Consider the following 26,713-nt stretch of genomic DNA (forward strand, 5'->3'; position numbering starts at 1 on the left):
AAGAGTGATGCCACAAGTAGTCTTTGCCTTAATTTAAGGGGACAGAGCCTAAACCTGCAAAGGTCTAGTGGATTTCAGTGATTTATAAAATCTCGTATTTATCCTCTGTTTCCCCTCTCTTCCTATGCCTTGAGTAAACATTGAATGTACCTGTGTAAACTCAGGCATTCCTTAAAACAGCCTCTAGAGACAGAAGCCTGTGCCTCATTCCCTTCCACCTTAATATACATGCTCATGGGAGTCCACATACACCCTAAAGGGCATGTTCTGACAACTGAAGGCTTCCTTCCCATTGCTGCCAGCTTGTAACCTCAGAAACAGCTGTCCTTACTTCTGAACTAACAAGCACAAACCTAAATATCTTTTTTCTGGATCTTTCATGAGACCAGTCCTGCCCAAGAACTGAATCTACAACATGTTCTATTAAAACAGAAAATAAATCTATCATTTGTGCTGTTAGCCACTTGGTATCTTGTAGGGAGACATATCTTAGTCTTCCAAATGTTTTAATTCATTATGGACCTATTCAACATTTCACTTAAACACTTTTCAGGCCAAATGCACCCATTTCATACAGCTTCAGGCTTGTTGTTTAAACAAACTCTTGATTCCTTCAAATACAATCTGTTTATCCCTTTCAGATTAGCTGCATATAAGGTACAACATGCCCATATTTTAACACTGAACTGACCTTACCTTAGATTCACTACTATTTCCATTCAACCAGTCCACTAGGGGAGTTCTAAGAACTGAGCTTGTATTTAATATTAAAAACCCTGAATCACGTATGGAAGTCATACTTCTTCAGGGAAAACCCAATTCTCCAAAAATAAACTGATTCATTTACACTTAAGCCTGATCTTTTAAGAGAAAAAAAAATACAACAGTCATTATACCCCATTTTTACTTACCACTGCTTCCATATCTGAAATATTTGGTGGTGCATAGGTTGTTTGTACCATAAACTTGTGTTTACTCTTCTCATTTGGGTCATAGTCAAAAGGCTGCAGCATTACTGTTCAGAAGAAAAAATAAAGCATAAAACTGTGAGTCTTCAGCTAATCCCTGTAACAAGCATGCTATCCACTTTAGATTTGCTCCTCACTGAACACACTGAAAGTTAAAATGCAAAGGCAGTGTTGAAAATAGAGCACATATACACTGTAGCAACAGCTACTGAGTGGAAAGATCTTAAAGTTTTTCAGAGTCTGGCATAGCTGACATGATTATTTCTGTAATTACTATAGCTAAAAGACATTTCATATAAAGTATGAACAAACATATCCTGTAAGACAAAAAAAAAAACCTCAAGCAAACATCACAGGACTTTTCTTTGGAACAAACACATTTTATGATTAAGTGAATGCAAAGTTAAAGAATTGTAGCACATGTTATGATAGTAACTCAGGGGGAAAAAAAAAAAAAAAGAGGGAGAGAACCTACATTAGGTAGACCACCAGCAGTGGGGAAAGTTCAACTGACTTCTAAAGGTATATTAATCTAAGCTGGGAGCAAAGCTATTAAAATACTTCATTCAAACTACAGTTATTATAGGAAGTAAAGCTGCCTAGGGCTTTAATAATAAATCTTTAAAACACTTTCAAATTGACCTCTTTAAAAAAAAAAATTCTAGTGATTAGTTATGTAATAACTACACAACACATTTTACTCAGGTTTTAACATTCTTAACTCTAAGTCCAGTCTAGCAGTTAACATTGGACCAGAAGCACTCCAAAATTCAGGTACACACTTTAATTATATGGCAACTTTTGGGCCTCCACTGCGTTTTACTAGCAAAGAAAGAGGGATAGGATTCAAAATCAAATTCCCTGTAACGGCAGCTTTAAGTGGAACATTACAATAAAGCTCATAATACCTGCTCCTTGCATTTTATCTTATGTATTTTCTTGCCGCGTTTCCAGCTTTCAGCACACTGTAATGCAGATTTAAAAAAAAAAAAACAAACAAACCAGACATTTTTGACACAACATAGTTTGTGCTAAAAGTACCAGAGGTAGAGCGTGCAAGTGGTTCAGACTTTCTTAATGACAGCCTTTTTACTGTACTTTCAGCTTTCCAAAGTTGAAAACTCTGTTGGCCAAGAACAGAAACTCATGTTTCTGAAGTTATTGTTTTGAAGTGTGCACAAGCTCAGTGAAAAAAATTACATCATGGACAGTATTTATAGCCTCCATTATTTCTACCACACTACAATACTTCTAAATGAAAGCTTTAATTACAGAAGCACAGTACCTTCATCCACCCAAGTTGTATAAGGCCATCCAGGAGCAGACTGTATGTTTTTACACCACATAGCAGTTGTCCAGGTCACCCTGGCATCACTATTTTGTGTGTGGTTTCTTTAGTTCAAAGGGACTGAAATAACATGATGTCTATAATAGAGACCAGGAGATTAGAACTTTTATAGGATACAGCTGCATATCCAGGGGCATAATATAAGGGTTTGCAGAAATACCTGAATACACGAGGTTTGTTATGGTAGTGATGGGGGACTACTGAAGCAGAGGTATGGATATACAACCAGCAGAGTCTACCTCCAACCATACTATCTGTCTGGAGCGGACCCTGAAACAAACTGTCGTGTTAGCCCCGTTGTCTCCTTTCAGAGACAGTTAGTTGCCGTACTCCAGATAGGAGTACAGGACCACACAAATTATATTTAAATATGTGTATGTGGGTACACTTGCAACTTGTTCTACCAGAGGATAAGGACTCAGAGTGAATTGTAGAGGAAAATTATCTGACAGTGTACGTACACTTGTATTCCATGGAATGGGAATTCCAGTTCAGTGTATTTTTATACAAAATTAAAAGAGAAGGTGAAGTAGTTTCAGACAAAGATTTAAAAAAAAAACCCCAAGAATTCCATTTATGGACCCCTGTCAACAGATATCTGTATATTTACCTATTTTACAGCAATGAAAAAGCTATAGCAGAAATACTGATTTAGCTAGAAAAACAGATTGTGTGCTCTGAACAACCTTCCCATATATTCTAAACCAATTCAGTCTGTAGACTCCAATACTGCTACAGTTTTCAACAGTACAGTTGACATGCTTCCAAACAATCCTATTTGGAAAGGTTTAAAAATCAGGTTTCCTTAATCATTCATCTCGCTGTGGTCCAAAACATAACTGATCAAACTAAATGCTTCTTCCAGGTATGGATGCTACAGCAATTTATCTCTAAGAATTGTTCCATCAACAGAATACTGACTAGCATGCAGTAGTCCAGTTTCCTAAAGCCAAGGGAACAGATGGAGTAACTTGAAAGATGGCAAAGCCAGCTTTCCATCCTCAGAGAACTTCTTCACGTGCTGGCAGAATCCTTAGATAACTAGTTAAATAACTTTACGTTCTTTGACCACTCGGCAACAGCTGAAAATCTGATTGAAATGAAAAGCAGCAGAAAAAGACAATCCACAAATTCAAAAGAGCTCCTCGAGCTCTTCACGGTTTTAAGTAAACATGGAAAATCTCATGAACATATGAAGCCACAGTTTTCAACATGCTCTTGTAATCCCTGAGTAGTCCAGTGATCACTTCTAGGGGAATTGCAACAAATAGTTATGAAAGTAAGCCTCTTGTTAATAGGCCTAGGTCTTCTACACAGGAGGGCTTTATCTCCACAAAATACATCTTAAAGGGGTCTGAAAACCAGAAGGAAGAACCGTAATAAGTAACACTAACAAGTTGTGAAGGAAGAAGAGTAACACACTATATTCTGAAAAGAATAATCAACAACAAGCAATTGTTTTTAACAAGTTAACGACAAGCAATACATGATGCAATAATAAATAGTTAATTTAGGGCACCAAAATAAAGAAAACCAGGTCTTACCAAATTAGTATTTTTCGGAAAAAGGTATAAACATGGCTAAAGAAGGTTACCTAGTGATTCACAATTGAATGATAAACAAAATGCCCATGGACTTCTTAAAATGACTGTTAAATCACATCTCCAACAATGAATTTAAAAACTGGCTTGACTGTAAATCAGCATGATGCATTATACAGGCTGAAGACAGCTAACACTATCTCAACATTTAGTTTTGAACACAGAGTTTCAGCCCATGGTAACCCATAGTGATCTCTCTCTGCACAACAATGTGACAGAAATCTATTTTTAATTATGTAAAAGATGAGTCAGCACTGAAAACATTCCGTTGAGAGATTGATGAGATAACAAAGTGGGTCACTAGAAAAATTATCTCTGCACTTATCTTACCAAGTGACCCAAAAGAAATTATATGCTTAAAAACAAAAATATGAAGCTTTGGGGAAGAGAGCTTAATTCTGAAAAGCACTGTGGAGTCGCTATAACTAAACAACAAAAGCATCCTGGGGTTACTGTAGCTGCATAACTGCATGAGAATCCAGTAATACAGAAAAAGGGATATCAAAGATTCCCTGCTATGCAAACTTGAGAGTCAAGCAGTATGACACTGTTTCCCTTTACCGGTGAACCTGAAGCTGAAATACTGTTTACAGCTCCAGTATTGCCTCATTTAAAAAACTGAAATATTCAAAGCATTAAAATGATGATTTGTAACTATGAAAACACTCTTTACAATAGGCAAATGGAATGCTTCAATCTATTCAGTTCCCTGAAGGTAAAGTCCAGCAATATCTTGATTGTGATGTACGACTACCCATGGGAAAGATTCCTGACACCAGATCAAACACACAGTTAACACAAAATGGCTGTAAGTCGAAGTTGAAGACAAAAATAAAGTTGGCTTTTGACTACTTGAATCTTGAACGAATTCTCAGTAAAATGATCTTTCATCCACGAGATGCTGGACTGTCCATGGTAAGCAAGATTTAAAGGGTCACATTCTACAGATCATACTAGATTAGAAAACTGGTCTTTCCTTCAAGGAAGGTTACTCTAAGGTTTTAATCAATCATAAATATAAAGTTTTCCTGAGGTATTCCCTGCAACATTTGAACGTATCACCTGAAGCTAGTTCTCCAGCTTCTTTTAAACTTCCCGAAGGGTATAAGGATATGAATCTGAAACGCTCTGAGGATTGCTCTGTTATTTCCCTTTTGCTTTGCTCCAAGGGTTCTACAAAAATCAGCTTTCTTGACTTAGGAGGTCTAGGAGCTGACAACTGTTCTGCCCGTGATGTCTACAACCTGTAAGACCACAGCCTATAAAAAGGGGATTCCCCTCTCTCTAAGTTGGGAAATATGGTGGGTCCAGAGAAATAAAGAGTTTCTCACCTCTCACAGTCACTGGTTTGAGAATCCCCTTTATTCTGGAGATTCCTACCTCAAAATGATTGGGAGAATGACCTACAAAAATCATTTATCAAATCAGAAGACTGATACCCAGTCTTTTCCCATTTTCTGGAGAACACCTGCTCCCATGATTACTAACACCTGGTCTTTTTGACACTGTAAAGTCCAGTATAGGATTAGACCATTATATGTCCAGCTATCAAAATTCTGTGGATTGTCAGAATGAAGTATGTAAGCCAAACCTCCATGGAGTTTCATGGAAAAAAATAGTATTCTCTGGCTTCAGGGCTCATGCTGCTGAAAAGTAAGGGTTCTTTTTTTAATCCCCTCACCCAAAAAACCAAAAACAGAATAAGGACGGAGTGTCTCTATAGTGAAAGGTACTAGATTTTTCAAATTTAAGGGCAACAAACTGCTCCAGCTACCTAAAATAACAGAAAATACAATTTTTAAAAAGCAATTTAATGAATGCCACTTAACATATACTACTGTAATAAATGCAAGAATTATGAAACAACAGAGTTCAGGGACCAATGCTACAGTCAAAACAACTAGCCTACAATTGTGAATGAATTTTTATTTTTTTTTAAATGTAATGAATTGTCAAATGTTAAACTTTAAACACATCAGAGCAGCCAAGCAATGCCCTACTTCAAGATACAAGCATGAACAGTCTGAAGCAAAGGTACTGTTAATGTCACTACCCATTTCCAACTTTTCCTCCTTTCAGAGAGCTGCAGATAAATGTGATGACTGGCAAGTATTTCTGTATGGAGGATTTTTCATGTATCATTGCAGCTCTATGTCAAGTTGACATTGCACTAATGAAGGGGAATGGTTTTATTTTTAAAAAAATCTTTTTAAAAAGCTGACATACTTTGAACAGCCTCTAAGATCAAGCATTGGAGAACTTCATAAAAGGCCTAAAAACGCCTAACCTACAACTGCATATATCTGTTTTTACCTGAAACAATTACAGATGATCCTGGGTCAATAATTCCACTGTTCGGCCTCACACAGTATCGACGAGGTGCTGTGGTCTTCACTTTGAAGCATACTTTTCTATCTGATGGATTTCGTAGTTTAAGATTTGTAGTTACTACATCTGTAAAGGGACCTGTAAAAAGAGTTGATTTTTTAAAATATGTATGTATCTCTGGAAAAGAAACCTGTTTATACAGTACAAATTACTCTTAAAATATAACTTGATGGCAACAAACTTCTAAAAGCAAGTTAAATCATAGTTCTGTTAAGCACATAAACTGTTACATGCAAAGTATGCTCTATCACCTTAGTTATAATAATACACATTACAGCAGTGAACAAATAACTCTTAAATAGTATGACAGGCTCAAGCTGCTGGCACAAAAAGTTCATATATACATATGCTAATTTTACCAAATCATTCTTAACATTTTAATACCTAGAAGGTAATGGTCATATGCAAAAGTAAATTTTGCTGGATTTTTCTTTAGGAATAGAAGCAACACATACTTTGGAACCCTTTCAAATGTTTAAAGAAAGAAAACACTGATACTGAAATATGCTAACTGCTCTTGAGATTTCAACTTCTATTGCGCTTCTGAGCTCCTACAGACTTGACAGAAACAGACATCAGCCTCATTTTTTAAACTCAAAATAGGCAAGAGATGATACGCTGTTTATGCACATACTCTAAACTGTGTTTAAGTTAAACTATCAGGATAGGAATTGCCTCTATGACTGGATTGGACAAGAAGCGTAATTTCAGTGTCAAGCTGCAAAAGCACGTCTTCCATCAGAGATCACCTCTGTGTGATGCCATACAGCAACAGCACAAAAAGCAAGTAAGGTTCACAGTGTCCTGAGCTTGTTAATCTCCCTTACGGTTGTGACACCTGAAAGCAATACTGCACAGGCACAAGAAGAATGCAACTTAGAATATGGAATCTCATATGAACATGAAATTTATTCAATAATATTCCATGTGTACATTAACTTTTAAGAACCTTCTTTATTGTTCTTTAAAAATTACACATTAAATTACCACAAAATAATTTTCATCAGTATTGAAAACATGACAACTACTTTTCCATTAAAAAAACACAACAAAAGCAAATTTTAAATTAAACTGGATTAAAAATATACGTGATATGAACAAGTGGTAAGGTACAACAAAACCACTAACTACATGAGACAAAGGAAGCCAATTCTTTTCTGAACACCTTATTCCACAGAAGTGTCTGGATTACTCTGAAGGAAACAGTACTGGCCAGTATCAAACATGTTATGACACTAGAGGGCTCACTATCTGAGCGATGTCTTTGTTTCTATAACTCACTCTCATTCCAAATCCTTGATTTTGAGAGAGTGCTAAACAGTCTTGACACAAAACACCAAGATACAAATCAATAAAGGACTAAAATGGGAATTACTGAGAATCAGAATACCGAGGTGTAGATGAAGATACACATGAGCTAGGTTTACATTCAATGAGGCTCTTTTGAGAAAATAGGAACTGGTATTACTTGTCTGAAACTTTCTAATCTGGCTTTATACAGTGGACAAAATAGCCACCCTCTCAATCCAAGCAAATTTGACACAGCCCCCAAGAAGATTTACAAAACTACTTCAAAGTTTCCTGTCACTTGCCTCTTCATGGCTCTTGCAGGATTCAGTTGCACTTACTTACAGAGCATGATCCAAAAATAACTCCCATCACTCATACCACAAGCTGAACTAAAATCAGGCAGCTGAATACTCCTCTAAATCTAAGACTAGCAATACACTCAGAAAAGACCAAACATTCACTCTTTTGAGCTTCACAAACGCTTTTGAGGAAGTTATTCTGGGAGTTTTACTAACAGTCATCTAAGCATTGCCTTTGCAGTGGCCAGCAGCATACAGCACCTTGAATCTGGCTTTCAAAAGTGTGGGTTGCTTTTTTTTAACTGCAACTCTAGAAAACCTGAGGAGCTCTGCTTCTCCATCTTCTCAACTACTATTACTAAGGAAATTCTGCTCAAAGGAAAAACAGGCTCAGTTCAGAGGCTCATTTTGAAAGGCACAGTCACCTAGAAAAGGAGCTACACTATTCAAAAATAGCTTGTTTCAAGACAAAGCAGCAATGAATTTATAAACTGATGATAAATTGGTTTTTAAACTTAAAAAAAAAAGTTCTGCTTCTTTTGAGACATGAAAGGTCCCCTCAAGTCTGCCTTCTCAAAGTGCATAATAGAGATAGGATTCAAAATACTCTTCAAATTATTTTGATATTTATTATAATTTCTAACACCACAGATAATTAAAAAAAAAAAACCAATCTGCTTTTGTTCCCCATGTGCATGAATGCAGTGACCTCCTTTGCATTTCCTGGATAATTCCCAAAAAAGAGCCTTTAGCTCAGGGACATTTTTTTAGTATCAGACATTTCTTTCAGAGCGGACTGAAATTTTTTTCAAGGTCTAGAGGACCCTTCTGACAGCTTTACCTTTCACCTGCTTCTATAAGCTTTAAAGAAAGAAAAACTGTATAAAGCCTCTTGAGACTCACAACCATCAGATTCAACAAAGAGCTGGTAACAAACTGTTGCACAAAAGGAAAAGATGACTAAATTTCACTGTTCCTGCAGAACCCAGCTATTTTGGTAGTTTAGTAGCATAAAGACATATGCATAACAGACAGTGCTGATCTGAGCATGGACAGGCAGGAGCAGACACATGGATAGTAAATCAGAAAAAAAAAAGTCTATTACCATTCAGAGGAGCCACACAATCTAAACTAGCACGACTTATCCTTCAAAAAAGAAACCATGCAACAGCAGAAGGATTCTGGAGTTCCCATTCACACAAACATAAATACCGCTACCCTTGGGGGAGTGGGGAAATAAAGTACAAGCTGGCACTAATGGCCTGAGTGCAAAAGCCTAAATCACGATGGTTCCTTGAGAAAAACAGGAGAAGGCAGGGGGAGAGGGAGAACCAGGAAGGAGAAATATTTTATGTCATGCTGCACAGACTGCAACTGAACAAGGAAAAGAACAGGCTAAGACGGACACAGACATTCTGCACATGCACCAAGATACATGCCAACTTCATCTCAGAAAACATGCAGCTTCACTAGGACAGCATTACACTCTCAAAAAGAGCATCTCTCTCTCTCTCTCTGCTTGCATGACACCCAGGCCAAAGCCGGTTTTTATTTGAGCACTTAACCTCAGACAAGCTCATGTCTAACTGTACCCACCACACAAAATACCTCATGAGTATTCATCTACTGTTGTTTGCCCAATACTCCCACTGTAAACTGCTTAAGACTATCTTTTGTCTTATATTTGTAGAACTTAAGACAATGGACTTCTGGATTTGCAACTAGGATTTTCAGAAGCTGTAGTAATTTAACTAATAAAAGGCTCAAGCTATACTGATGTAACTATGATGTCTAACGACAAGAGATTATTGTTTTATAAACCTGTAATTTCAATCTAACAACCTCTGGGAGTCAGACCTACTTTAAAGGGGACAGGGAGTTCAGCAACGCACTTAGTAGTGTAAATTCAAGATGCCAATTACAGCATCTTCCTAGAATAAAAGTTGTGAGAATGCCAGGTTATTCCAACTGTTTTGAATGGAGCAATGACAATCCACGCCAAGATTTTTCCTCTCTTTTTGACTTACAAGGGCCTTAGAAAGGAATGACAAGACACCTGCCTAATCACCCTCAGAAATACCAGAGATCTCCAAAATCATTATGGACTGAATTTCTATTCCGGCAATCTTACAGTGCAGCCACCGCAACATTAATGCTGGGGTTGCCCCTGGCAACTACACATCTCGGACTACAGCAACTAGTGGGCAGAAAGAAATTACACAGATTCTGAAGAGCCAGTTTCCACTGCTGAAACACAGGGCCAAGTTTCCCAGCCTGCCACAAGCTTGCCAGTTACACTGCAGTAAAATCAAAATACTATGTACTACTGGACAAGTAGGACCTGTACGGAGATCTTTTTGATCAACAGTGTCATTTTGTCTTCAAATTCAGGTCTCCTTCAGTTCCTCAGCTCCAAAAGTCATCCTTCTACCGCCTGGGACAGTCAAACATACAGGAAAAAAATGACATGGACGCTTTTCTAGAGTGGGAAGGAAGAGCTTAGACAAACCTCCTCAGCCTGTGGTACCCCTGGGAAAGGTGAGAGATCACTGCCACTATCTCTAGCTGTTGCTAGTACAGAGTGAACATAAAGAACTTCTGAGAAGTGGACAGGGTTGGGTATCAAGAAGCTCCATTCAAAATTAGTAAGGCTGTTGTAATGTACACACAGAGCCCATCACAGAATATCACCTCTACCTAAAATTGGATAAGAAATTATCTTTTTATTAAGTTACATAAAATCTTTGATAATTAACAGGCAGATAACTTGTAGAGTTGTACAAAAAATGAGGATGCATTATTAAACAAATTCAACAGCATTTTACATGAAACAGCTTAAGTGTTAAGTATATTGTCCTCTTCAATTTAAGACATTGAACTGTAGCTGTTATAAAACCTAATACCTAAGCTGACTGCCACAAAGCACTCTATTTCATGCACAGAACTAAAGTTTATTTAAGCTGTAAACTGTAAACTGTACTGGCACAGTGAAGTAATATATTCAGCCACATCTAAAAACAACATAAGTACACATTAAAAAAGTACACAGACTGGCAAAAGGAATCCAAACTCCTTAAAATGTGTAAGTTACAGTGTTAACTTCAAAAACTATTGGGATTATATGCTTTAAGTGGGATGCTGTTCTTTGACCATTGCTTCAACCACCTTTGAAATTCCAAGAGCACTTGAAACATACAGAACACTTCAAGGCATCTTTATCAAAGCAAACGCAGGCAGGGTAGTTTTCTTTCAGCACACAATAAAGTCAGGTTGAGCAGGTAAAGAAAAATCATTTACTGCATTTGACAATTTGAGCCCTAATGAACGAGAAAGGAGTTAAAGTCAGAACGATAAAACCTAGCAGTAGTATCGTAAAGCCAGCAAGAAATATTTTGAGAACAAGTTCACTGACTTTTATGATAGACCTGACAGGAACAGAGTAAGATCTCCATTAACTCATTCTGCCAGAATTAGAAGTAATGACAGATTAAAGAAAGAATAAGTTAAATTAACATAGCCCCATGTAATGTACATTCATATGATGTAATAAAGAATTTTCTAATTTAATCATTTGACATAACAGTCACAGAATGGTTGAGGTTGGAAGGGACCTCTGGAGGTCATCTGGGCGAAACCCCCTGCTCAAGCAGGGACAGCCACAGCCAGGTGCCCAGAGCCATGTCTAGATGGCTTCTGAATATCTCCAAGGATGGAGACTCCACAGCCTCCCCAGGCAACCTGTGCCAGTGCTCGGTCACCCTCACAGTAAAAAACAAACAAACAAAAAAAAGTGTTTCCTGATGTTCAGAGGCAACCTCCTGTGTTTCAGGTTGTGCCCATTGCCTCTGGTCCTGACACCAGGCACCACTGCAAAGAGCCTGACTCTGTCCTCTTTGCACCCTCCCTTCAGGTATTTGTAGATATTGATAAGATCCCCCTAAGCCTTCTCTTCTCCAGGCTGAGCAGTCCCAGCTCTCCCAGATTTTCCTCACAGGAGACATGCTCCAGTCTGTTCATCATCTTTGTAGCCCTTCACTGGATTCTCTCCAGTATGTCCATGCCTCCTGTAGTGGGGAGCCCAGACCTGGACCTAGCACTCAGCTATGGTCTCACAAGGGCTGAGTAGAGGGGAAGGATCACCTCCCTTGACCTGCTGGCAACACTCCTCCTAATACAGCCCAGGATACCATTGGCCTTCTTTGCTGCAAGGGCGTATTGCTGGTTCATGGTCAACTTGGTGTCCACCAGGACCTCCAGGACCTTTTCTGCAAAGCTGCTTTCCATCCGGTCAGACCCCAACACGTATTGGTGCATGGGGGGTTGTTCCTCCCCAAGTGCAGGACTTTGCACTTCTTGTTGAACTTCACAAGGTGCCTGTCAGCCTGTTTCTCCACCTGCCGGTTCCCTCGGCACTCGTGGGTACATTCCATCAGGGCCCACGGACTTAGGTATGTCCAGTTTACTTAAGTATTCCCTGACCTGATCATCTTCCACCAAGAGTACTGAAGGAAAGATGTCTAAAATGAAAGAGACCAAAACTACCTTGACTGTCAGATAAGAAAACTTGTCTTAAGATGTACAAAAAGCACTTTATTGCTCCAAATGGGATTTTATAGTACTTTCTGAAAAAGGCATAGGTGACACAGCTGACACGAAAGAGAGGAATGTTTTTTATTTCCATAAATTAGTTTTAAGAAATTAATATGCAGACCTCTGTGAAAACCATCTGAAGAGAATCTGTAACATGCATTGCCAATGAACATAATTCCTTCCTCTTGAAATAGCAAACCCATGACCATTCAAATACCTTCTTCAACTGGAAGAAAAATTCCAACTCCAACAGATCACCTATGTTAAAATATTCATGGTTTATGAAGCATAACAGCTTAGGCTTCATGGATGAATACATTATAGGTCTGAATGATCAGGAATAATCAGTGGATGAAGGTGCAAGATTAATAACACCTACAAATAACCATGGCTCTCAGGTAGATATCCATATATTAGAGCAATACAGAATCTTTCACTTGTTATTATAACCTGGCACTTCAGAAATAGTTATTAGTTTTGTCATCAACCTGCATGTAAACATCAGAATGCAACAAAGGCTTTATAAGAAAGCTGACACACCTCAATGTCCACAGCTCCTTAAGGCTGATTCTAGGCTAGAATTGTTTACAAGGGGTAACATGAAATTTTATCTGAGCTCCCCACAATGACGTGCTGCCAGCATCCATGCTGATGATGTATCCATCAAAGATTTTTCCTTCTAAAAAATGCTGAAACAATGTGCATTTTTTTAATCCTAAAAGAGTTCATCTTCCTCTGTCAAAGGGGCAAGCAGAGCTTATATATGGCTATACAGTTTACTAGAGGTGCTTGTGCAGATGCTGGCATGCATGCTTTACTGGGGGCTGGTGATAGAATCATAGAATGGTTTGGGTTGGAAGGGACCTTAAAGATCATCTAGTCCCAACCCCCCTGCCATGGGCAGGGACACCTTCCTGGTCTAGTAGACCAGGTTTTTCCAAGCCCCATCCAACCTGGCCTTGAACACTTCCAAGGATGGGGCATCCGCAACCTCTCTGGGCAACCTGTCCCAGCACCTCACCACCCTCACAGTAAAGAACTTATTCCTTATATCCAATCTAAATCTACCCTATTTCAGTTTAAAGCCATTACCCCTTGTCCTATCACTACATGCCCTTGTAAAAAGTCCCTCTCTGGCTTTCTTGTAGGCCCCATTTAGGTACTGGAAGGCTGCTATAAGGTCTCCCTGGAGCCTTCTCCAGCTCTCTCAGCCTGTCTTCATAGGAGATGTGCTCCAGCCCTCTGACCATCTTCATCGCCCTCATCTGGACTCGGTCCAAGACATCCATGTCCTTCTTATGTTGGGGACCCCAGAGCTGTACACAGTACTGCAGGTGGAGTCTCATGAGAGCGGAGTAGCGCAGCAGAATCACCTCCCTCGACCTGCTGGTCACACTTCTTTTGATGCAGCCCAGGATACGGTTTGCTTTCTGAGCTGCAAACACACATTGCCAGGTCATGTTGAGCTTCTCATCAACCAACACCCCCAAGTCCTTCTCTGCAAGGCTGCTCTCTGCCCAGCCTGTATTCGTGCTTGGGATTGCCCCGACCCACATGCAGGACCTTGCACTTGGCCTTGCTGAACTTCATGAAGTTCACACGGGCCCACCTCTCAAGCCTGTCAAGGTCCCTCTGGGTGGCATCCCTTCCCTCCAGCGTGTTGACCACACCCACCACACAGCCTGGTGATGTCAGCAAACTTGCTACGGGTGCACTCCATCCCACTGTTCCATGTCCCCGACAAAGATGTTAAACAGCGCTGATCCCAATACTGATCCCTGAGGAACACCACTCATCACTGCTCTCCACTCGGACATCCAAGCCATTGACCACAACTCTTTGAGTGCGACCATCCAGCCAATTCCTTATACACCGAGGGGTCCATCCGCCAAATCCATGTCTCTCCAATCTAGAGACAAGGATGTTGTGCTGGACAGTGTCAAATGCTCTGCACAACTCCAGGTAGATGACATCAGTTGCTCTTCACTTATCCACCAATGCTGTAACCCTGTCGTAGAAGACCACCAAATTTGTCATGCATGATTTGACCTCCATGAAGCTATGCTGGCTGTCGCCAACAACCTCCTTATTTTCCACGTGCCTTAGCATAGTGTCCTGGTTTCGGCTGGGATAAATTTAATTTTCTTTCTAGTAGCTGGTATAGTGTTTTGGATTTAGCACGAGAAGAATGTTGAGAACACACTGATGTTTTCAGTTGCTGCTAAGTAGTGTTTATACTAAGTCAAGGATTTTTCAGCTTCTCGTGCCCAGCCAGCAAGAAGGCTGGAGGGGCACAAAAAGTTGGGAGGGGACACAGCCAGGACAGCTGACCCAAACTGGCCAAAGGGGTATTCCATACCATGTGACGTCATGCCCAGTATATAAACTGGGGGGGGGTGGCCTGGGAGGGGATCACTGCTCGGGAACTAACTGGGCATCAGTCAGCAAGTGGTGAGCAATTGCATTGTGCATCACTTGCTTTGTATATTCCAATTATTTTATTATTGTCATTTTAATATTGTTATTATCATCATTATTATCTTCTTCCCTTCTGTTCTATTAAATTGTTCTTATCTCAACCCATGAGTTTTACTTCCCCCCCCCCCCCCCCGATCCGCTCCCTCATCCCACTGGGTAGTGCAGGAAGTGAGTGAGCAGCTATGTGGTGCTTAGTTGCTGCCTAGGGTTAAACCACAACACATAGTTTCCAGGAGAATCCATTCCATGATCTTGCCCGGCACGCAGGTGAGACTGACTGGCCTGTAGTTCCCCAGGTCTTCCTTTTTTCCCCTTTTAAAAAGAGGAGTTATGTTTCCCCTTTTCCAGTCAGTAGGAACTTCCCCGGACTGCCATGACTTCTCAAATTTGATGGATAGTGGCTCAGCAACTTCATCTGCCAGTTCCCTCAGGACCCGTGGATGCACCTCATGGACTTGTGCACCTTCAGGTTCCTTAGACAGTATTGAACCTCATCTACAGTGGGCGGTTCTTCATTCTCCCAGTCCCTGACTTTGCCTTCTGCGATTTGGGCAGTGTGGCTGGAGTACTCGCTGGTGAAGACTGAGGCAAAATGTTGTTGAGTACCTCAGCCTTCTCCATGTCCTGGGTAACCAGGTCTCCCATTTCCTTCTGGAGAGGGCCCACATTTTCCCTAGTCTTACTTTTATCACCGACATACTTGTTGCCCTTGACATCCCTGACCAGATTTAATTCTACCAGGGCTTTGGCTTTCCTAACCTGTTCCCTGGCTGCTCAGACAATTTCTCTGTATTCCTCCCAGGCTACCTGTCCTTGCTTCCACCCTCTGTAGGCTCCCTTCTTCTGTAAAATGGGAATTGAAACCTTTTGCCTGCCGTTCTGATAGAGAAAAGACAGAAATACAATACAGTGGCATTTCAAAGCAGACAAAACAAACAATTTTTTTCTTACTTTTTTTTCTGGATCAAAATTTCATATTCATCCCAGCTTGTTACTGACATGTTGTTAGTGGCCAAAAACACAGTAAAAATGCAATAAGCATCTATGTTAAGGGTGAAGTACAGCCACAGATCGTTACCATGAATTCTAATAAAGAGAACATTATCTACTTTATAGATTAGATAAAATACAGACTAAAAGGAGACTGTCCTGCATTTGATGTTATATATGAACAATGGTTTCTTTAGCCTCAACAACAACAACAAACACTACTAATAAGATAGTATAACATGGAATAACTTCACCCAAATATATTAATATTTGTATTTAGCTTAAGCTTTAAAATCTAGCAGTCTGAGTCCAATTCAGTCATATATGTCTATTGTTGACATTTTTCCTATTGAAAGAGTGGCACTAGTAAAGAACTGTCATGTTACTAACATCAAAGGCACGTTTGTTACTTAAACTTAACCTCCACGTTGTTGTGCATTCCTTACTTGCAATTTATGCTTGCCAAATACGAATTAAGAGCAGACTAAAAATGGTAGCTCATAATTCTACTAGGATAAAGTCTTAAGAATCTAATGATAAAGTATTATTCATCCCAAAGCTCTCTCACCATTGAAATAACAAGAACAGTAGAAATACTACTGCTGAACATGAACATTTAAACCAGCAAACTATCCCCAAAGTCCTGAAACAACTAAGTAATATGTACAAGCAATCTTTCAGTACAGATGCAACATCAACAATGTAGTTAAGTAAGGGCTGTGTTATAAACCCTGCTTGCTGGAGCAACTATTCTCTTTACTTGCATAAGGTAGGATAACTAATGAATTTGATAATTACAGAGGCTCTTAGATTTCAGAGAATACTATTACAAATAGCAGATTTGAACAACAGAACTAAATAAACAAATAACTTTTCCCCTTTTTTCCCCTTTTAAACTTGCTTTGTATTTTAACCTGCTATAGCTTACAAAAGGTTTCAGTGACGCTGAAAAGTCCCGATCTGCTTTTTAAAATATTCAAATATTCAGCAGCTTAAAATATGCATGCATCCTCAAAATACAAAATTTCCAACCAGATACACCTTTCTGATCTGAATCACAACATACAAGGTACTCTTCAAACTCCAGAGCAGTAATCAGAATCCCTGCAATCATCTCAGATGACAGCTGTAGTGGCACACAGAAAATCAGTCTTTCCACAGAATACCTGACCAAAAGCTGTTACCTAGCACTTTTCCCAGTGTGCTCCAAGAACTGGGTATCAGAGACCAGACTCAAACATTGAACAGAACACCAGAGCTCTTGTGGTTTTCACCAGTTTCCTTGCAAGTAGTATCCCAACAGTGTAACAACTTCACTTTAAAAATAAATTAATTTCACACTTCTCCCACGGTGGACAAAAGCCCAGAAAGTTCTCTTAAAAAAACCCCAACAGTTTCAGTGTTTGACTGTTAGATGGTGTCCAACCTCAGCATGTAACACAGAGCCCAGTCTGAACAGGCTTAAATATCAGACATTAAAATTTCCTACAGACAGGTCTAGCTAATCTGGACTACCTCCCAAAGACATGAACAGCTCACTTCAGTTTCAGGGTGACCTTTCATTCTCTGGAAGTACAGACTACAGTCTTCATCTCCCAAATCTCCAAAAGCCAAGTACAGCATATCACAGTCACTCAGGAAAACAAACACCTGGTTTAAATAAAAGTTGCATTCAGTCACAGTCTTGTCACTCAGACAAGATCATAAACTCCATTCCCTCACTACCTTCACATCACAGTACTGAGCTGAGCTAACACAGCCACGCTTCCCAGGACCAGTCAGCTGATGTGTACAGAAGCAGCTAGAGCTCTAACTTGAGCTGCAACACGGAACATGTCTAGGAGATGTCTAGTTTTTACTTTCACTGGGTCTACTAGACTTAGCGGCCAAATTAACATCATACTGTTAACATGTTAAATCAACATCATATTCCTATGGATTACAATTACTAAGTTTACTTCACATATGGAGCAGTTACTCCTATGTATATGATTTTTAAAAGTATGAACATCCCTTCTTACAAAGAAAAAACCATTAAACGTATATCGCAGTCAAGCTATTCTAATGTCTTGGAATGTAACATCACATACTAGCTTCTAGCTTAAGTACATCATTAGGTACCACCATTGCCCTACCAAACTTTCAAGAACATTGTAACCTCATGACCTAGGAGAAGCCTTCTGAAGTCCACAGGAAACAAACCATTTTGTAAGATGGTATCTGACGAATTTAAAACTATTTTTGCACACATAATATTTAGAATGTTGGTTCAGACTGACATGATTCATATTTGAAATTCAACTAGTTTCTAATGATCTAAATACATTCACAGCCACTTGATGCCAGTTCCTTTTTGTACCAATCCTACCCTTTAGCCTACATAGCTTTTCTTTTCCCCAGTGCTTACTTTTTCCAATATATTTATAGATAGCAATCAGATCCCCTTTCAGTCTTCATTTTGCTAAGATAAACAAGCCAAGCTATTCTACTTCACTTACATTAATAACTTTTTCTTTGCACCATTCAGATAAAGCTTCATCAATGCCATAAACCTTGGCATTAATACTTCCCTCACTACACAACTACAGTCTCATACTTGCCCCATTTCATGACTCATCACACTTGCAATAAATCTGTGATTAAGTACTAGTCTCTAGTTTTACTCCTTCGTCACTTTCAACTAAAATGAGAAAACAGCAGTTCTATTATTAGCACACATCAAATGCACAAATTTTTTTGCGTTCATCACACCTCCTAACTTTGCATTACCAATGAGCTCTACCAGCACAGTCCCACCCATACCAGGGTCACTAATGAAGATACTAAACCAAATTCAAACATGACACTGGTCCATCCTTTAGAAATGTCCTTATTAAGCTTCCAATAGCCTAACAGCTGTCCTGCAGTTTATTTTATAGCTTGTCCCTTCTCTACCTTACATTTTTCCACTAAGCTCTTTTACCTGCAACTTAATTATTAGTTTTGCAGATTCCTCTGTATCAAATTTTCAATATTCAGATCATGGAACAGACCTTCCTAGAAGATACATCGAAACATATAGAAGACAGGGAGTTAGAGACAGCCAGCACGGCCTCACCATGGGCAAATCGTGCCTGACTAATCTAGCAGCCTTCTACAATGGAGTAACTGCATCAGTGGACAAGGGAAGAGCTACGGATGCCATCTACCTGGACTTCTGTGAGTCCCGCCCCATTCTTATCTCTAAATTGAAGAGATAGGGGTTTGACAGATGGACTGTTAGATGGATAAGGAATTGGCTGGGTGCTCATGTCTAAAGAGTTACAGTCAATGCCTCAACGTCCAAGCAGAAACCAGTAACAAGTGGTATCCCTCAAGGATCCATACTGGGACCAATACTATTCAATGTCTTAATCAATAACATAGTGGGATTGAGTACACCCTCAGCAAGTTTGCAGATGACACCAAACTAAGTGGTGATGTTCATTTGCTTGAGGGATGGGATGCCATCTAGAGGGACCTTGACAGGCTTTGAAAGGTGGGCCCATGCAAACCTCATGAATTTCAACAAGGCCAAGTGCAAGGTCCTGCACCTGGGTCAAGGCAATCCCCAATACCAATACAGACCAGGGGACGAACGCATTGAGGGCAGCCCTGCGGAGGAGGACTTGGGGGTACTGGTGGATGAAAAATGGAACATGAGCTGGGAACGGATGCTTGCAGCCCAGAAAGCCAATCATATCCTGGGCTGCACAAATAGAAGCGGGGCCATCAGGTCAAGGGAGGTGATTGTTCCCCTCTAACCTGCTCTCATGAGAGACCTCACCTGGAGTACTGCATCCACCTCTGGGACCCCCAGTACAAGATAGACATGGACCTGTTAGAGTGGGGTCCAAAGGAGGGCCACAAAAATGGTCAGAAGGCTCCATTCTCCACAGAAGAGTCTGAAGAAAGGCTAAGACAGTTGGGGTGGTTCAGCTTGGAGAAGAGAAGGCTCCAGGGAGACCTTATTGTGGCCTTTAAATACCTAAAGGGGGCTTGTAAGAAAGACAGACTCTTTACCAGGGCCTGTAGTGACAGGACAAGAGGCAACGGAGTTAAACTGAAAGAGGGTACATTTAGATTGGACTTGAGGAACAAATTTTTTATGATGAGGGTGCTGAGGCACTGGAACATGTTGCCCAGAGAGGCTGTGGATGCCCCATCCCTCAAAGTGTTCAAGGCCAGGTTGGATGGGGCTTTGAGCAACCTGGTCTAGTAGAAGGTGTCCCTGCCCATGGCAGGGGGGCTGGAACTAGATGATCTTTAAAGGTCCCTTCCAGCCCAAACCATTCTATAACTCTATGAAATAATATAATGACATCTGGTAAATCCAGTGGCAAGATCAGATTTTGTTTGGGGGATGCACACAGAAGACATGAAAAAAAAAGAGACACAGATAGAGAGAGAAGGAGGTCTCAGATCAGACTGGCACATTCTACCCAGGACACTCATGCTGCATTTTATTCCACATTCCATGTATCTCCAGGTCTTTGTTCTTTCCTCTAAGGCTTTGCATACTGTCGAGGTCAGACCTATTCAAGCACTGAAGTGTCAAATTAAGAATTACCCCAAGTGAGACCACATTTTGAGAAACAAAGGAAGAAAAAATTCTGATATGACTATCTTTTCAAAATTTAGGCAAACAATTATTTTTTTTTCTTTTTCTTTTCCTCCTTATTCATGTTGTTAAAAACCAAACACCTGAAGTCCTACACCAGGATAATATTTATCAAACTATCTTAATTCTCAAGACCTTGTTCATATAGAAATAAACTGTAAATATTTATTTTAATTTGCATAACCATGTATTTCTAAATACTTTCAAACCATAAAATGAAATATGACATCTACATTGCCAAATAATTTACAATGCAATGAAGTAACTGTATACAATATAAAAAAAAACACTAAAAGGCAAGAGAAGCTAAAGAGGCCAAGATCACTATGCACCAGATAAAGTCTTACTACCCTAAGGAAAACAAAGTTACTAAAATTCTAACTTGTGTTTCTGCATTTTTATTTTCAACAATAGCACATCAGAAATTATCTTAGTAGAGTCATTTGGGTTTGTTTTTTTTTTAAAGAAATTAGCTTATACAAACTTATCTAGCTCATCTGACAATAAAAGCCTTGTAATTTGACAACTTTCACACTGGAAAATGTAATACTTATCTAATTAGTGATTTTTTTCTCCCCATTTTACAAACAGTAAACTCTCTCCAGCAGCCTTTTCCAGCTTGAATTTACGGCTTGTAAGCTGTGCATGTAATAATCCTCTAATGACTGACGGTCACAAAAATCTGGTTAACAAACATCTCCCAAAGACAAAGTCGGTCAGAAAGTAAAACATATTCACAAACCACAGTCGAGCCAAAACAGGAACAACTTATAATACCACAACGGACAGACAGCGCACTAAATATTCAGACCTATTAACTGATGCATAAAATAGCTCCTCTTGTTCATGGTAAGTTTCTACTTTTCATCTTGGCTTTGAACAATGGTACAGTGTTCATGTATAATACAGTATTTTTTACAATATTAATAATTATGTATTACAGTGATCTAGAACACTTGCTTAGGCTATCACCAAGCAGAACAAGTAGGCACTTTATACTAATTATAGTGTAAAGGTGAAGCTTTTATACCAATGACTACAATAGAAGTACAAGACAGTGAGGTTTGGGTGGTGCTTCTCTGTTTAGTGAAGATGCAATATTAAGTAAAACAGAGTCCTACAAATTGCAGGTAAAGGACAAAACCTCCAAATCTTCACTGCTGTATACCTCTATCAGCATAGGAAAATCTTCCATTATTGAATCTTAAAACACATGGCAAACTAGGTCTGCCAAAATATAAACTAACACCTATAATACACCTGACTTCACAGATCAATACAACTCTCTTTTTATTAGTTTTAAATGCGGTCTAACACCATGGTAGAGACATCTGTATTAACATAGTATCAGCTCATAAGCAACACCTGGTAAAAAAAATTATCTTCCTTTCTCTTCCTCAACACATTCCCACCAATCATTTTGTGTCTCAGTTTTCATTAATACCTATCATTTAAAAAACAAAAAAACAAAAAGACAACAACAACAAAAAAACCCAAGCAAACAAAAAACCCCCCAAAACAAACAAACAAACAAAAACCTAAAAAAACCCCAAACCTAAAATACTAACAACTATTACATTTGAGCCAGGAAACAATGGACAGAAGCAGAGATACATAGAAAGGGTAAACAATTCCAGGAATCCTTCTTGGATTTAAAAAAAAAAAAAAGAAAAGTCAAAGACTACTTGTTGAATACTGAGTCATTCTATGGGACGTTCAATCTTCGTCATTACAAAATACTCAGCCAGCAAAAATATTAACTTAAATGGAATCATTTCAAAGTATCAAAAAGACACAACTGTGTTAGTAATCACAACTAGGATTTTTTTCCCTTTGCACTCCCATTGTTAGTTTCAAAAATGTTCTTGAATGAAGATACCAGAAAATTGACATCCCAATCATCTTTTTTTTTTTTTTTTTTTTAACCTATCTTAGAAAGCTGGGACATCAGAAATTTGCTCGAACTTTGAACAGAGTGAAAACAGGCGTAAAATTTGACATAATCAAGACACACACAAATAAGGCAGTAAGATCACACTTGAGGACTTCAAACCCTGCCTACACTAAAAGATATCCTGGGCCAATTCTGGCAACAGACCTTGAGGGCAGGGGATGCTTTTAACGTTGAGCTATTTTTACCTTTAAATTCCACCCTCTCCATTTGCAGCAACACATAGCCTGTGGCTTTCAATGTTACCAATAGCACTGTAACAATTACAAAATAATCTACAGCAATATTTTTTTACTCTTTAAAAGGTTGTCGAAATCTGCATTTCAGAATGAGCCATAATACTTAAGTGAAGTGCTCTCTACCTCACATGGAAAGAGTCATTTGAACGTACACCAGCTGACAGCTGATTTTATACACTAAGAATCCCAGATTATGAATCAGATTAATAATCAGAAATTAAATATCATCTGTTATACTGATCTCTCCCAGTAACTCAAATCATCAAAGGGAAAATTTATTGCACACAGGCATGCTCAAAAGTTGATTTTAGTCTGCTTACTTGCTGACTTATTTCCAGCTTTGAGGTAACAACAAACAAAAACAAAACAAAAAAAAAAGGAAAAGTGTGCCTCATTATTTTGAGACATTTACAAAGGTAACATAACTAGATTTCACACACTTGTAAGCAAGAACTTCAATAAAGGATATTAATTTAGAATATTCAGACATTTTTATAATGTCTGACTAGTCAGACACCTTAAATCACATGAAATTCAAATTCTGAACACTGTCTACTAATCTTCCAAGGCTCATCAAATCAACTAGTGTTGATTTTCAGTTAGGTGTTGCAGAAGCATGTCTTATGACTGATTAAAAATTTGGTGAAGGTTTTTTAAAAAGGACCATCATCCAAGACCAACTTAAATACACGTTACTTACAATTGCAAAACTGGCTTCTTTGACTTAAGGAAGACCAGGTTTCCATAAAAATGCTAGAAATCTTTGAACTGAAAACTTCAAGTGCTGCTATTTAACTACACAACTATTTAAAAAAAATATTTTTAAAAAAAGATGTATTTACTCACAAGGAACCAATTCCAGGTTACCATAATCTTCACTAAACTAGAGCTACAGACAATGGTTATGTGCATGAGTCACATGAAAAAGACCCCAGTAAGAAGCAGATGTTCCACCTTCCTAATTAGTTGCTTTTAAGTGTCTTATGTTTCATTTCTTCCCATCCAGCCCTAAAGAAACCCAAGCAACTTCAGATTTGAGAAGCTAAACAAAATACGTTGGACTAAAATACAGAAGAAAGCTAACCTACAGGAGTAATATGGCTGAAGACCTGGATACAAGAAGCACAAGGCGAATTCTCAGTGCGCCACACCGAGTCTCTGAAAGCAGTATTACGTAGTGTATCAACCACCTCTTAGTTTCATCACTTTTAAGTACAGTTTTCCCCCTTGCCACATTTGCACAACACTCTGAAAGGTAGCTATTTGTCTTGTGGTTTTCCTTAGGTATTCCTGATGGTTCCAAAAATCCAAAGAAACCTAGCTATCATAGAAGCAATTAACCATGACCCAAAACACTATTAATGACTGGAATTTCTAGGAATGCAAAGTACTATAAAAACAGGATTCTAATCTTTTGGTCACCAAGGGAAATATGTAAAGTGTTAGCCACCGTGGGACATTAGACCTCCCCCTGAATCGCGTGGAATAAAATTCAGGATAAACGTTATCATAGACCTTATTCTTGCTGACCGAGTAAAGTAGATCTAAAGAAAAAAAAGAAAAAAAAAAGAAAAAAAAGACAGTTTAATCAGGCAGTGATGAATTTAAAGCCTTGTCAACAACTCCTTAAGATATGTACTTTTTAATTGAAATCATTGTTTGCATAGGGACGTACTAACACATTTCACTGTTACCCTAAAGGTCAGCAAATCCATTCTAAGTTCCTGAGGCAAGAAAACCAACAAAGCTATTTGTCCAGTTCAGATGTTTAGACTTAAACTGGATCTCTGTTACATACACATCAATAGTATTAAGTCAATAATAATAATGGATAATTGTCCTGATAAAATAACTCTGAATAGCTAGCCACGCCAAAAAAACCCCAAACTTTTTTTAAAAACAAAGTTGTATGATTTTCCTACACTAAGTTAAACTTATTCCGAGTCATACATTCTCTCACTAAGCAATTACTTTTTAAAACTTAACACTCAGAATTCCCTTCTGCCAATATTGTATTCTTCAGTGCAGTACTTTAGAACTGAATTAGTTTGCAGCCCACAAACCTTTTTAAACACCTCAGAATAATAAGCAGTTAGAAAATATTTATTGAGAGTGCACTCAACGCTCTCTCAATAGATAGCTCTTTCTATAGTATATTACTGTTAATAATATAGTAATAGAGAGTGCTTTCCATGGAGTATTAAGACTGCAGTCTCATTATGCTTCAGATTTTGTTTTTGCCTAGTCTGCTCTACAGAAATTTTCCCAATATATGCATTAGCCTGAAACCAAAGTTTATGCCTAAAGAATACACATTTCATGCTCTAAGTACATAAACACAGCACAATGAAGATCCCTGACTGACAATGGCTTCACACAAACAGAATTTCTAATCTAGTATTTATTCTATATTCCCCGTATCAACACTTCGTTTCATATCAAATACGGCTTACTTCCAGCTTGAAGACAGCTCAACATTTGAAAGCTTCGAATTAGACACAGTAGCTTTTTAATTAAAAAAAAAAAAATCACGCATTTTCCTCCAACCTGTTCTTGCAATAAGAATACAGTATTGAAATCTGAGTGCAGCCAGGCCTGGCAGCATTTCAACAACGCAGAATAGAAGTGAAAAAGATAAATTCCCGCTATGGTTTTGTCTCTGTCTATGGATGTGCAATTTAAAAACTGAAGTTATGAAGAAGAAATTAGTATGTGTGATCAGACAGACTTTGGGTTTTAATTGATTTGAGGGATCAATAAAACAAGTACAGTTTGTTAAAGATCTTTGATAAACCAGTCTTAAGCTTTATTTCTAAAAGCCAGGCCAGCCAAAGGTCTTTTGAGGGAATACAGTGTTCTTCTCCATCATAAACATTCATTTGCTCTAGTTGTCCATTTAAAGATTTTTACAACATCGTAAATTCCACTCTGTCCCTCTAAAACAACGAAAATGAGTCTACTAAAAATGGAAAATAAAATAGAAACATTTATAGGGTTAGAGAAGTACATGTGCTGACACGAGTCACAAGATTTAAAACGTAAGTTCAGGTAACATTAACAACTTTAAAAAAAATAAAAACCTAAGATTGCCGATTCCAAACCTGAAACGTTACAAGACTCTTCTCAGTGCCCCTTACGGGTATGAAATACAATCACAGGAAACTACTGAAAACTACTTATTCGGTCACGCTTTGCTTTATGCCCTTGCCTTTCAAGGATCACGCATCCTCGCGAGAGCCTCCCTTTTCGCAACTACCTGATTTTTCAGGAGAGACACCCCCCCCCCGCCCCTGCCCGCAGGGTAACAGCGCCAACGGGGGCCCGTTTTGACGGCAGCACGTCGGGCCGGTCAGAGCCAGCCGGTCGGCACAGCGTCCCACGGACACGAACTCCCGACACGCTGCCTCCCCACGCACCGCAAACCCGCCCGAGACGCGACAACCCGGCGGAAAGGGCGGGAGTCACGCGCCGGGCCGGGGAGGGGCTGCGAGCGCCCGCAGGTCGCCTCCTCGCACGGCCCAGAGCGACGGCGCAAACCCGCGGCAGCCCGGGGGGACGCCGCCGGCGGCGGCCGGGGCCGGGCTCTGGCAGGCGCCCGCAGCCGGCCCTCCGGGGCGGGGGGGGAGGCCAGGGAGCAGGGTAGCCTCCCGAAGCCAGTGTTCCCCGCCGGCTCCCCTCCCCGCTGCAGCGCCCGCTTCGGGGCCGCTCCTACCCGCTACAGCCAGAGGGAGACCTCCCGGGGAGGGACCGGCGGCCGCGCAGACCCCCGCGCCCACAGAGATGACAGGGCCCCGTCCCCTCCCCGGGCCCCGCTCCTCCAGGGCCGGGCCTGGCGGGCGAAGGGATGACACGGCGGCGGCCAAGCCGGCCACGCCGCGGGGGGACGCGCGGGGGCAGGGGAGCGGACCGGCGCACCGGCGGGGGCCGGAAGG

The 26,713-nt window shown here is 39.7% G+C and overlaps 1 protein-coding gene across 1 annotated transcript in view; it reads right to left on the reverse strand.

The window, feature by feature from the left end:
• Positions 1–26,713, reverse strand: part of VAPA (VAMP (vesicle-associated membrane protein)-associated protein A, 33kDa) — a 35,616-nt gene that overhangs the window by 7,855 nt on the left and 1,048 nt on the right. Inside the window, exons 2-3 of the mRNA XM_010584881.1 lie at positions 6,231–6,422; positions 912–1,015 (exon numbers count right to left, since the gene is read on the reverse strand). Coding sequence (XP_010583183.1) covers positions 912–1,015; positions 6,231–6,422 — 296 coding nt within the window. The remainder of the gene's footprint in view (positions 1–911; positions 1,016–6,230; positions 6,423–26,713) is intronic.

Source organism: Haliaeetus leucocephalus, unplaced genomic scaffold, assembly GCF_000737465.1.
Source record: "Haliaeetus leucocephalus isolate CR32 unplaced genomic scaffold, Haliaeetus_leucocephalus-4.0 Scaffold1007, whole genome shotgun sequence".
Classification (NCBI taxonomy): Eukaryota; Metazoa; Chordata; class Aves; order Accipitriformes; family Accipitridae; genus Haliaeetus; species Haliaeetus leucocephalus.